At 44.4% G+C, this 13234-nt stretch overlaps 1 protein-coding gene across 1 annotated transcript in view; it reads left to right on the top strand.

Annotated features, from left to right (window-relative positions):
• CSMD2 (CUB and Sushi multiple domains 2) overlaps positions 1-13234 on the top strand; it is a 607842-nt gene that overhangs the window by 417889 nt on the left and 176719 nt on the right. Inside the window, exon 45 of the mRNA XM_078683053.1 lies at positions 3739-3924. Within this exon, the coding sequence (XP_078539179.1) occupies positions 3739-3924 (186 nt within the window). The remainder of the gene's footprint in view (positions 1-3738; positions 3925-13234) is intronic.

Genomic DNA, 13234 nt, shown 5'->3' with positions numbered 1-13234 from the left:
AATTATCCAAAATGCTGACCTGCTCTTACAGTCTGATGCTTTGTAATGTTTCCTTAATGCACTTCACTTCTGGCTTTCAATGTTCTCCTCTACCCATAAATGGCCACTAGCCCTGAACCCAGCCTCTTCTACAGAAAGACTGGATCACTGTTTCTTAGTGAGGAATGCAGGGCCCTGCTCCCGGGTCCTTTCAAAGAGTAGTTCAGTCCACATGCCTACCTGCTCCCCTTTGACAAGGTCAATATTGTGTCTATCTAGCCTCATTCACACGGTGGATATGAGCCCCTACTCTCTGCCTCTATCATAGAGCCACTTTCACGCTGACTGTAGGCCCCTTTCACTAAAGGGCCTGCTCAGCACTCACCGCAAAGTGCCTTTTGTAACTGATTTAGAGTTTAGCAGACAAGGTACTCTACCAGAAACGTGGCAGAGTGCACAGTCAATTGAGAGTTGGCTGGATGGGAGGTTTATGACAGTAGTGCTCATGGTAGTTCCTCTGTCAAAAACATTATGACTGTGGCCCTCGGGAGTTGTGGTTGTCATTTTAGGTACATCAGACCATCCCCCCTATATATAGTGGACAGATTGATGAATTGTTTTGTGACCGCCAGCGAAAGCCTGGCAGTTTGGAACAGAAAAATATACCCTGGGAGAAAACAGGCTCATTAGCTTTTGTTTTGTTTTCAAAAACAACTTCCCACTTTGGGAGTTAGTTTTTGGTAAACTCAAAAGCTTAAAGAGCTGCTGCCTAAAACATGCTAGCTGGTCACCAAACATTCAGAGCCTCTAGAGGTGACACCATGACTGCAGCTCCTCAGAGGTCACAGAGATCTCTGTAGGACCAGTGGCAATCTCAATCTATGGTGGTCAGTAGTCTTGCCAGGGTGGCAGAGGCAATGACCTCCACCCACCTGATGGGTGGTGGACTGCCCACCATAGTCTAAATGAAGCCCGAAGACACTCTTACATGATCAACCATTTTTCCTGCCACAAGAATCACCTACGAATTAGTGAATTGTTTGTGCCCTCCTTCTTATTTAAAATTGGGACTATTTCCCATGTTCCAATGTTCTGAGGTATTCTCACACCTGCCTCCAAAGTCCTTCTACAGAGGATACTAGTGAACCCGTCCACCTTATGTACCTCTACCCTATAGGACCATCCAGAAAATAGAGAATTGTGGCTGTCCCCACCTCTCTTACAGGCGGGGGAGTGTCTCTGCTTTAAAAGCCCTTTCTAGATCAGTACGTCTCTCCCAGTCAAATGCCAATCTGGCATCCCTGTGAACAACCCTACAGTGAGTGCTTCATTGCCTCACATATTATCTTTTTATTAACTCACATGGGCGTCACCCTCAGCAGTGACCAAGACGCTTCTTTCTCTATGCCCTCGTTAGTGTGTGCTCTGCACCACATGCAAAAGGTATGGACGCGTGAGAAGTATTAAAACAGATGAACTACTGGTTGCTAATTCCTGTGTAAGGTTTATTCTATCGCGCCCTTCCCTTCCTGGAGTCAATGGAGCCCCTATGAATCTCACACAAGACATCAAGCTGTCCCCACTTCTTTCTGACTACAAATTTCATACCCCACCAACTAAAAACTTCTATAAAGACAGTGACTTAGCCATACACTGGAAATTTGGAAACCTGGAAAACTCAGCCTTTTAACTATTTGATCTCTCTGTATGACTCCAGCACCAAATATCATCTGTCTGGCACAGACCTCCAGATCTCACACACAACACACAAACTGACTGTTATGTTGTGATAATGCATCAGGAGGGTATGAGAGCTGATTAGGTCAGCCATCTTGTCAATTGTGGCACCACCACGAAGGACAGGAGGTGCATGGAAGAAGGGACAGGAAGAACGCAAGGACCAACAGGACAGGACATGTGACAGGCTAGCTCTCACATAAGTTAGCCACTGTAAAGAGGCCGGATTTACATTTAGTGAAGCAGCAAAGCACAACCACTTCCTGTATGTCTCCTGACTTCCCTATCACTTGACATCTTCCTATATAGGCAACTCCATACCTGCCAACCTGAAGAACAATCTCACAATGTGAGGAGGGGGTGGGCCCTAAAGAGGGCGGGGCCTCATGCCAAGAAGTACAAGGTGCAACCCTGCCCCCAAACCTTCTAGTCAGATATATGATCTGCAAAGAAAACTGGTAAAGATTTATCACTTGTAGCTCCTAGCAGTAGCTTACAAGATAAATTGTGACATAAGCCAGAGAGAACCTGGGATAGTAGACTGGCTGGACTCTCCTAAGATGTCCTATGATTTTGCCTAATTTAAGTCCGAGGTCCAGTTGGTAGTAGATTAAAGAAGTTACGGCCAGGCAGGCTTGCGCTCCTGGTCTTACTACCTTAACACCATTCGAACAGCCATGCCAAATATAAGGAGGCCTTCCTCGAGTGGCTAGACAGTACAGCTAGTCGCCTGATGGACATAGGTTTACAGGGGTTATGAGGTTACAAGGTGGCACCCTTTGTACTACAGAAAAACTACTGAGACAAGCCTCCTCTGAGGCAGCTCAGCAAAATCCTTCTCAGCTGGCAGCCTGAACGGGCAGCTGCACTGGTCATTAAGTGCTGGTGGTTGCAGGTGGTCAGTAGTGGCACTTATTTGTGGGGACCATGACTTATTTTTTTATCATCAGATTTTGGCCCCAGACCAAGAGAGAGAAAAACAAGGAGAATGAAAAAGATAAGAAAACAGTGACAAAGAGCCAGGATGAGAAAGGACCTGTAAGAGTGAGATAAAGGGACAGGAAGCGTAGAGTGATGGATAAAAGCGATAAGAAGTGAAGTGAAATTAGGACTAGGCAGCCCAGAATCTGGCAAACCTAGCACCTAGAAGCACATTGGGAGGTTCTTAACAAAAACTTTGGATTCTGAGCCACAGTAGTATCAAGGAGTATTAACCCTGCAATGAGCTTCCAAAAAAGCTAACTGAGCAAGAATTATGAGGAGAGAAGGAGGAATAAGCTTGAGAAAAGCGAAAGAGTCTTCCTGGCAGGTCTTAAAAGTTTGAAGAGGCGGGGAGGAACGAGGCATGTTCTTAGCTGGTTTTGCCCTTTTCCCTTGTTTGCTATGAATTATTATTGTTAATGTCTCTTTGTATCTCGTAGTGCTGCGATACTTATAATTCTTTAATTTGTTATTTCCACAATACTTTGAACTCTTTTTCTATTTTTCGTCCTTTAAAAAACGTACTCATATCAAGTTTCTGTAAAGAAAAAAGTAATTATGTGTGTTCACTTCATTATCTCAACGTAAATGCTAAAAGTGGCAGGATGTCAACCACGTGCAAGATGTAACTCCAGGGACGAGTAGTGCTTTATATGCAAAGAAGAAAGTGCCCCAGCACAAAGTTTTGCTTAGAAGCCGTGATCGGCGATTTCAATGATTGGGGTGCTGCATACCAAGGCTTTCTAGCCTCTTCCTCCTTATGCCTCTTTAATCAGCCACTTAACACTCCTTGACTCTTTATCTAACTCTTTCCGATTTTTTTTCATTCCTGCTTCATTGGTCAGTGTTTTTTTTCCCCGTTTTTTTTCACCATCTTTCCCCCCCTTTTTTTTTCTTCTTTGTGTTCTGATGAGGAAAAATAAGTGCTGGTCTTTAAAAATGAGTACCCCTGCAGCTCAAACTGAACACTGGGCAAGAAAGAGATGTGAGTGATTCATGTATTTTCATGTATGTTCAAACAAGCGATCTTTCTTCACACAGCTGTGTCCTGTGGTGTTCCGCGGCCTCCTGTGAATGGCATGGTGTTTGGAAAAGAGAACACGGTTGGCACTCAGGCCGTTTACCAGTGTAACGAGGGCTTCCATCTGGTCTCTGCTGAAGAGTCTGCCACGGAATGTCTGGAGACCGCGATGTGGAGCAATGGCGACAACCCGCCAGCATGTTTGCGTAAGTATCCAGCCAATGTCTCATTCAGCAAGTGAAACCCCACCTCACCACAGAGGTTCTGCATTTGAAACTTGCTACCTCAACAACACATTATCCCCCTTTTTTAAATTTAGATTGTCATACAAAGAGGCTAATCTTTGTAGCTCTGGAATCTTCTTTGTTGATCTCCCCCAGGGAAGGAACCTCTTGTACAAATTTACTGATTCCACGCACATCTAATTTTTAATGTTGGAGCAACTTGGAAAGAAAATTCCAGTTCCAGAAAGATCACATGATCTAATAAAAAAGCAGACATCAGGTTCGAAGGAAGAGCACTAAAAGATAGCAAGGAAGTAGAAAGCACAAGTTTGATAATGCAGAGATAGGATGGAATTGCTGGTAGGTAAGGACTACCCGTAGTACCCGGCCTCCGACATCATTTCATTTTCAGACAGCATCTGCCACAGCAATCCATACTGCACATGATTCTCCTCTTTCAGAAATACGATATCATTTTTATCCCATAAAAATATTTGTAATGGCTCAACTTGTATCCTTTACTTTTATGTCTAGTTCACCTTCTTAACCCCAAAATATTTTAGTTTTCTGCTTTTGTAATTAGGAATAGCTTTTCCTATCAAGCAGTTGTTTTGAAACCTTACCTTACCTTGATCACAAACATGATCCAGGCCTTCTTTGCTGCCTTCTCCGGAGAAGCAAGAAATTAGAGGGTTAGAGAACTCCCATGAGGTGGGTGCAGTAGAGCAATAGAATGTAGAAAGGAGAATATATACAAAAAAGAACGATACAAGAGTAAGAAAGTAGAACAATATTATTTAGAGAGTACGGCAGGTCTGTAGCAAGTGCACTGCTGGCTCTTCACTTAATTTCAAATTTAGTGTGTGCGCTGCAGTAGAGGGCAGACTTTCAGTAGGCAGCTTTTATTCAAGTTTAATCTCCATTCCTTATTAAATATTAAGAATGTATGCTGAGCATGAAACATTTAGGAAACCGGAGTAACTCCCTGACAGTAATTATCACAGGAACATCAATGTATAGATCCTCGTTAGAGGGTGCAAGCTTAGCAAGAGCTTCGCAGCGGGCTAGGATAGTGGAAACTGAGGAACGTCCCACAGCGGCTCTCAGAGAGACATTTTATGTCAGGAGGAGTTCTTAAAGAATTCTGTTCATTAAAGGTTTGCCAACAGTTTGAACTAAGAAAATATCATGCAATTAGCTCAGGTACTTAGCCGAATGCTCTAAATAATCCTCTTCCGTTAAAGTACACTGCTCGTCTAAGAGATGCGCGAGGTGGAGGCGGGCTGAGGTAGGGGAGCGATGGAGAGGGTATGGCACTCAAGTCTTGCTTAGAGCCTGCTAAGGCGGAGGTTGACATGCACTTTAATTAAGTCTCAGCACGTGTGTCCTGTGAGAGGACCACACTGTCAAAAACTGTCCCTTCATCTGTCTCTCTGTTTAGGGATATTAGCAGAAAGACGGTAACATGGAATTGTAGTAATCGGACAGTTTAGAGATCCATTTTAATTTATTTTAAAAGTTTTGAAGGCACATAATTATTTTTGGGATACATAGTGCTGCAAAGAACATACACAATATAGACAGAAATACTCAACAACAAATCAGCCAAAATTACCAACCCAACTCAAAAGGCAAAGGAGAACGGTGTTTGGCCTGAACGGAAGTGCAGTGACCATTTCATCCACTAGTAGGATATTCCTATTGAGTCTAGTCAATTCCTTTAAGGAATGTTTCAGCAGGTGGTTGCCTTTCTTAAATTTTGGGTGTTTTCAACCAAAGAATTGAGATACTTCTCTTGTGGTTGATCCACGGTCTCGAGAAATTCTTCTTTTTGTGGTACAGTAAGATCGGGTCTCCAAGAGGATTGTTTCAGAAGCTAAACAGATTATGTAAATTTTTTCCTTGCATTCTCTTTAGCATTTCTTGACTTCACACATTTATCTTTTGACTGCTTCTGCAGGTCCGACCAGTAAAAAGGGCGATATAAGAGAAAAATGTCTTAATTCGGCACAGAAGGACCTAGAATGTCTTACACCGGCACTACACAACACCCACTTTATGTCTGCATAATTCTGCTTGGTCTAAAAGTTCAAAGATGACGTTTAATTTTGGGTAAAACTCAAAATGCTCGTGGGGAAACGGGCTGACATACCTATAGGTTAAACAAAATCAGGCAGAATATAGGTGAGTTGTAGGTAATGGCAGGAGTAATAGTAAAGTTACAATACGGGGTATTGGAAGGAGTTACAGGAAAAAATGAAGTGAGTATGTTAGTTTAAGGGAAGTGGGAGTAAGGAAATTACTTCGAGTCGAGAATTACCAAAATAAAGATTCTGAGATTTCAGAAACAGTAAAAAAGCAGAATCATTAAATGACTCACTCTGAAATAAATCAACTGTAATTAATGCAGTGAATATCAGAGTGATTGACTCAGTCTCCCTTACACTCCTCCATTCTACCTTCCTCCCAGTGGCGGCTGGTGAACTTTCTGATAGGCGGGGCGTAAAGGCCTGCACATAATGTTTGCCTGCACGCTGAACCTGAAGGCGTGAGATCCTCTCCGGGTGCAGTTCTCATGCGCTACTTTCTTCTAGGCTCCGAGATGTTATGGCAAATGCTGAAAAGTGATGATTTCATCGCTAGACAGCAGCAGCAGGTCTGAATGCTGACTCAGGCTGAACGCTTCTGCGGGCCCGAAACTAGCAGGGATGCGAACTGTAGGGACACGCATCGCGTGCAGGCGGCTCCTGCTATGGACTGGTGAAAGCCGCTCGGGTTCAAGGGGGAAGTTGTGCTAATGTCACGCGGGGTGCTTTTGCATATATTGCACAGCTTATTTGCATGGGCTTTCCTCTAAGCTGTCGGTTGAGGCAGGGGTTGCAGTTGTGTGCCAGGGGCAGTGATCAGCAGTCGTGTTTGTATGCCACCTCTCCGAGCCTGGCTGCTGTTTCACTGCCTGTGGCTAACATGTTAATACAAAACACTGCCCAGAAACAAGCAGGGTTAATACCAAACGTGGATGCCCATGTGCCTAGAAAACCGCTAACACAGCTCTCTCCAGTGTAGTTTGCAGAGGCATGTTTTATGTTTCAACAATTTGCATAGGCAAATTAGCCCGTTTCTGGCCACTTGGCTGAGCAGCACCGTTCCCATCAATGGATACGGCCGTGCTCCCAGTAGAGATTAGCGCTGCTTGTGCCTCGACAGACAGACGCATACCTTCTCAGCTGCGCCGCATGTATGTTCAACAAAGAGTTTTAGAAGGACATACATAGAAACAGGCCACAAATATATATCAAATAAAAAAAAATAAACTCACCGTCCGCCATCCGGAGACTCCGTCCCGACTCCCGCCTTCCTCGTTTTCAAGTCCTGCAGCATGTCATCATAGGAAGGCGGCGCGGCAGGCAGCCTCCCTCCCCTCCACCGCCGCGTTTTTGATTGGTGCGGCCGGCTGCCCCAGGCTACGTCATTTTCTCTCTGTATGCTGCTGCTGCAGCATACAGAGAGAACAGGGAGAGTGAGTGTGTGGTCTTACTCGAGGGCAGGGGGGAGTGGCTTGGGGGAGTGGCTTTCCCACTGTAGTTAATACTGTCTGTTTGGGCGGCCTCAGGCTGCCCAAACAGTCAGTATTAACAACAGTGGGCAAGCCACTCCCACAAGCCACTCCCCCCTGCCCTCGAGTAACACATCGCCCACTATGACTCTAAACCAGAAAGTTCTGCTTTCTCGCCGTGCTAAAAGGGCAGAAACAAATCACAAATGGTAGTTATATTACGGCAATAATTACCATTTGTTTCTGTCTACTCGCACGGTGAGAAAGCAGGGGGGGCCGCACCCAAACGCCCCCATGGAGGAATCACCACTGCTTCCTCCTTTCTTCTCTCTTGTGTGTCTCTTTTCTACTCTCTCCGTTATTCATTTTAACTATTATTGTTTTTTTATATCTTAACTTCTATATTTTATCTTCCTTCTGTCTCTTCTCTTCATTACTCCCTCTGTCCTTTCCTTCCTTCTATTGCCTTTTCTGTTGTTATTTAATACCATCCTTGTCTTTTTCACTATTTGCTCTCTCATAGTAACTTCATACCTTCCTTTTCGAACCAGTTATAAAACTTCATGCTCTTTTCACCGTTTACTCTAGTGTGTTTCTGCCTTACTAGTCCCTTCTTCAATGTGTCATTTCCTTCTTATCTTTCATTCATTTTAATATTTTTCCTTTCATTTCTCTTATATTTATATAATGTTTCTTCCTGCCCTCCCTGCTAACTTTACTTCTTTTTGTATTCTTTGATCCTTCATTTTCTTCTACACCTCCCTCCCACTCTCTCTCTCTCTCTCTCTCTCTCTCTCTCTCTCTCTCTCTTCATCTCTTTCACCCTACCTCCATCTATCTCTCACTCGCCTCAACTGCTGCCTTTGCTTTTACCTACACTCTTTCCTTTCTTCTTTCTTACTTTCCTGTCCCCTCTGTTGCATCCTTCCTTCCTCCCCTTTATCTGTCATTTCTCCATCCTTTCCTTACTCTTTAATCTGCATCCTCCCTTCCGTCCTACACACTTTCTCTCTAACCCAGAGGTCTTCAAACTTTTTGATGCCGAGACCCCCTTATGAAACTTTTTAGGCGTAAGGACCCCCTTCCGACAAAAGATTCTAGAAACTGGTACTCCTCATCATCAACAACTATCGACAACCATAAATGTGCCTGTTAGACCTCATCACATACATCCTTCCATCATTTATCTACCCACACTTTCACACATCCATCCATCCATCCATCCTTCATCCATACACCCTTTCATCCTTCCATCCATACATCCATCCTTTACCCATCCGTCGATCATTCATCTACCCACCTTTTCACACATCCATCCATCATTCATCCATCCATCCACCCTTTTATCTATCTATCCATCCTTCATCCACCCACCCTTTCATCTATCCATCCATCCACCCGTCATTCAGCCCCCCACCTTTTCACACATCCATCCATGCATCATTCATCCATGCAACCTTTTATCTATCCATACACCCACCCTTCATCCATCCATCCTTCCATCCAAACATCCATCCTTCATCCATCTACCCTTTCATCCTTACATAAATCCTTCATCCATCCACCCTTTCATCCATCCATCCATCCTTCATCCATCCACCCTTTCATCCATCCATCCATCCACTCATCATTCATCCACCCACCTTTTCACACATCCATCCATCCTTCATCCATCTACCCTTTCATCCATCCATTCGTCCTTCATCTGTCCACCCTTTCATCCTTCCATCCATACATCCATCCACCCTTTCATCCTTCCATCCATACATTCATCCTTCATCCATCCACCCTTCCATCCATCCATCCACCCATCATTCATCCACCCACCTTTTCTGTGCCTCTCTCATGGGGGGTGGGGAGGGGGGGGCAGTATCTCTCTGCGTCTTCTTCCTCTCTCATGGGAGGGCATCTTTGTGCCCAGGTATGAGGGCTCGACGGACTTGAACTAATGATTTATGGGACGTGTGGGAGGGGGGATGCGAGAAGACCTTTCACTTGCTTTACAGACGGGACCCACAGCTCCAGGCGCCCAACGCCCATTGAACTAAAAGTGCTGCAGCCTCCTTCCCCCTTCCACCCCCCCTGTCTGTGAGCCCGGCTGAAACCGGTTCACGGACATACACAAAGCCACACCCAAATACTTCACAGGTCTTTAAAAGACCTTTTACTTGTTAACCCCTTGCATGCGGCGCGAATTTTCGTGCTGTGCGGCCGTTTTGAAGAGTGGGCGGGATCATGACGGCCCCCGGCCGTCATCAGCACACGCCCACCGTGATGCATGACGGCCGGGGGCCGTCATCAGCATGCAAGGGGTTAATGAGGCTTTGATGTTTTTTACACTTGTGTGTCATCCAGGCCTCTGCCCTCAGCACCCTCAATCAGCCCGACGCCAGTAACTAAGTTCCTTCAGGAAAAAGGAAGAAATAACTGACAAATTATATGCAACACGTTAATTTTGAGAAGGGTGACGTTAGCACACGATAAAAAACGTTACCACTTTGATCACTATCGTTATTACACGTTTCACTACTTGATTTTCTGACAGCATGTTGAACGCTGAAATGCCATCAACATTAAAATCAAGCAGAATTACTGCCACTTTGTAGTAACTTTATGTTCGTAGAAACTGACAAACAATAAAGCATGTGGCTTCCACACCATGTATATTCTATCAAAAGGAAATGCAAACAACAATCTCTTTCTTACTCGCATTTCTAAGTGATGCTTATCCATCCTAACTTTTGAAGAATCGTCTAAAAGCAGTTCTGTTGTGTTGAGGGAGCAAAGTAGGGCCAATCAACGCTAAAAAGAGACCATAACAATAAAGCCGTATTGGCTGGTTTTTCATTATTCCAAGCACAAAAACTGATGGAGGAGGGGATATGTGTGTGGTATATGGTATATATATATATATATATATATATATATATATATATATATATATATATATATATTCACTGAAAAAACCATAGGTTAGAGACCATATATAGTTAGCTGGACATTTTATTGACATAAAACCAATGAAATTCCATATATAGTTAGTTGCACTAACTATATATCGCGCACCCGCAATCCACTGCTGATGATGTCACATATTACATCATTCATGACATGGTCAGTGACATCACTGATGACATCACTGATGACATCTCAAATGACATCACTGATGACATCTCAAATGACATCACTGATGACATCATCTAGTGTCTGTGTGTTTTTGTAAAGTTTAAATATGTTTTACATATTGAAGAATGAGTGGATGTATGGAAGACTGAGTGTGTGTGTGGCTGGCTGGGAGGTGTGTGACTCTGTGCATATCAATGTGTACTTGTATCAGTGATTGTATAAGAGAGTAAGTATGTGTTAGTATATGTGTGAAAAGTATGGTGTTCTGTGTTTAACTGTATAGATGAGGAAATCGAAGTGTGATTGATTCTTCACAGGACTGACTAGGTGTATGAGTGCATATGATAGTGTTGTAATAATGAGTGACTGTATGTATGAGTGATTGTATGGGTGAATGAGTGAATGTGTGTGTAGACGTAGGAATCAGTGAGTGCGTATGTAGTAACTGGTATTGGTGTGTCATGATGTCATCAGTGATGTCATTTGAGATGTCATCAGTGATGTCATCAGTGATGTCATTTGAGATGTCATCAGTGATGACATCAGTGATGTCACTGACCATGTCATGAATGATGTAATATGTGACATCATCAGCAGTGGATTGCGGGTGCGCGATATATAGTTAGTGCAACTAACTATATATGGAATTTCATTGGTTTTATGTCAATAAAATGTCCAGCTAACTATATATGGTCTCTAACCTATGGTTTTTTCAGTGAATTTTCAAGGTTTTGTAAATGCAAATTCCTAACTATATATGGTCTATAACCTATGGTTTTTTCAGTGAATTTCATTGTTTTTTTAAAAGCTAATATCTATAGCTGTAAAATATATTCTTTATTACGTGACGTATCACGTAGCCACGTGAGACGCCTCATGACGCGTCGCATAACCGTGACGTATCGGCTCTGCAGCGCAAACAAAACCCGTAACGTAAGCGTGCCGGAGCACGCTTACAGATATATATATTTTTTTAACCTTAATTAGACAAAATCCACATGTGCACATATCTTGAGGCCTTGCAAAGGCACATCAAACAAACAGTCCCTACAATTTTGCCAAGTTTGCTGGAAATCTATTCCCTTACTTTTTTTTTACTGTTTCTCTTGGTTTTCCCCTTGTTACGCTTACCGGGACGCTACCCGGTACGCGAACCGGACGCTCCAAAAACACAAGATGGCGGACTCCCGTTACGCTGCCGGTTAGCTGCCCGGTTCGCGTACCGGGAAGCGCCTCTACCGCGAAAAATCGCGGGGGACTTTAATATCCCCCTCATCAATCCTAGGGGGTCAGGAGGGGTTTACCTTGCCCCCTTTCCTTCATTTCCCCCTTCTTTTTTCACCACATCTTGTCTCTCGAACCTACTGAGAGACAAGATGGCGGCCGCTCCGGACTGTTTACAATGTTGACAGCTACGCTGCCGGTTAGCTGCCCGGTTAGCTGCCCGGTGAGCTGCCCGGTGAGCTGCCCGGTTCACGTACCGGGACGCGCCTCTATGGCGTAAAATCGCAAAAAAAAAAAAAATTTTTTTTTGCCCCGCGGGGCACTTTAATATCCCCCTCATCAATCCTAGGGGGTCAGGAGTGGTCTACCTTTCATTGTTTTTTTAAAAGCTAATATCTATAGCTGTAAAATATATTCTTTATTACGTGACGTATCACGTAGCCACGTGAGACGCCTCATGACGCGTCGCATAACCGTGACGTATCGGCTCTGCAGCGCAAACAAAACCCGTAACGTAAGCGTGCCGGAGCACGCTTACAGATATATATATTTTTTTAACCTTAATTAGACAAAATCCACATGTGCACATATCTTGAGGCCTTGCAAAGGCACATCAAACAAACAGTCCCTACAATTTTGCCAAGTTTGCTGGAAATCTATTCCCTTACTTTTTTTTTACTGTTTCTCTTGGTTTTCCCCTTGTTACGCTTACCGGGACGCTACCCGGTACGCGAACCGGACGCTCCAAAAACACAAGATGGCGGACTCCCGTTACGCTGCCGGTTAGCTGCCCGGTTCGCGTACCGGGAAGCGCCTCTACCGCGAAAAATCGCGGGGGACTTTAATATCCCCCTCATCAATCCTAGGGGGTCAGGAGGGGTTTACCTTGCCCCCTTTCCTTCATTTCCCCCTTCTTTTTTCACCACATCTTGTCTCTCGAACCTACTGAGAGACAAGATGGCGGCCGCTCCGGACTGTTTACAATGTTGACAGCTACGCTGCCGGTTAGCTGCCCGGTTAGCTGCCCGGTGAGCTGCCCGGTGAGCTGCCCGGTTCACGTACCGGGACGCGCCTCTATGGCGTAAAATCGCAAAAAAAAAAAAAAATTTTTTTTTGCCCCGCGGGGCACTTTAATATCCCCCTCATCAATCCTAGGGGGTCAGGAGTGGTCTACCTTGCCCCTTTCCTTCATTTCCCCCTTCGTTTTTCACCACATCTTGTCTCTCGATCGTACCGAGAGACAAGATGGCGGCCGCTCCGGACTGTTTAGAATGTTGACCGACACCGGAGAGCCAATCAGCTTCGCTTCGCGAAGTTCCGTTACGCGTCAGGTACGCGAACCGGGGCGCTAACCGGAGCGCTGTCACAGATATATATATTTTTTTA

This window comes from Lissotriton helveticus, chromosome 3_1 (assembly GCF_964261635.1).
Source record: "Lissotriton helveticus chromosome 3_1, aLisHel1.1, whole genome shotgun sequence".
NCBI lineage: Eukaryota > Metazoa > Chordata > Amphibia > Caudata > Salamandridae > Lissotriton > Lissotriton helveticus.
Note: the sequence above shows the minus strand (reverse complement) of the source record. Positions and strands in the feature narration are given on the sequence as shown.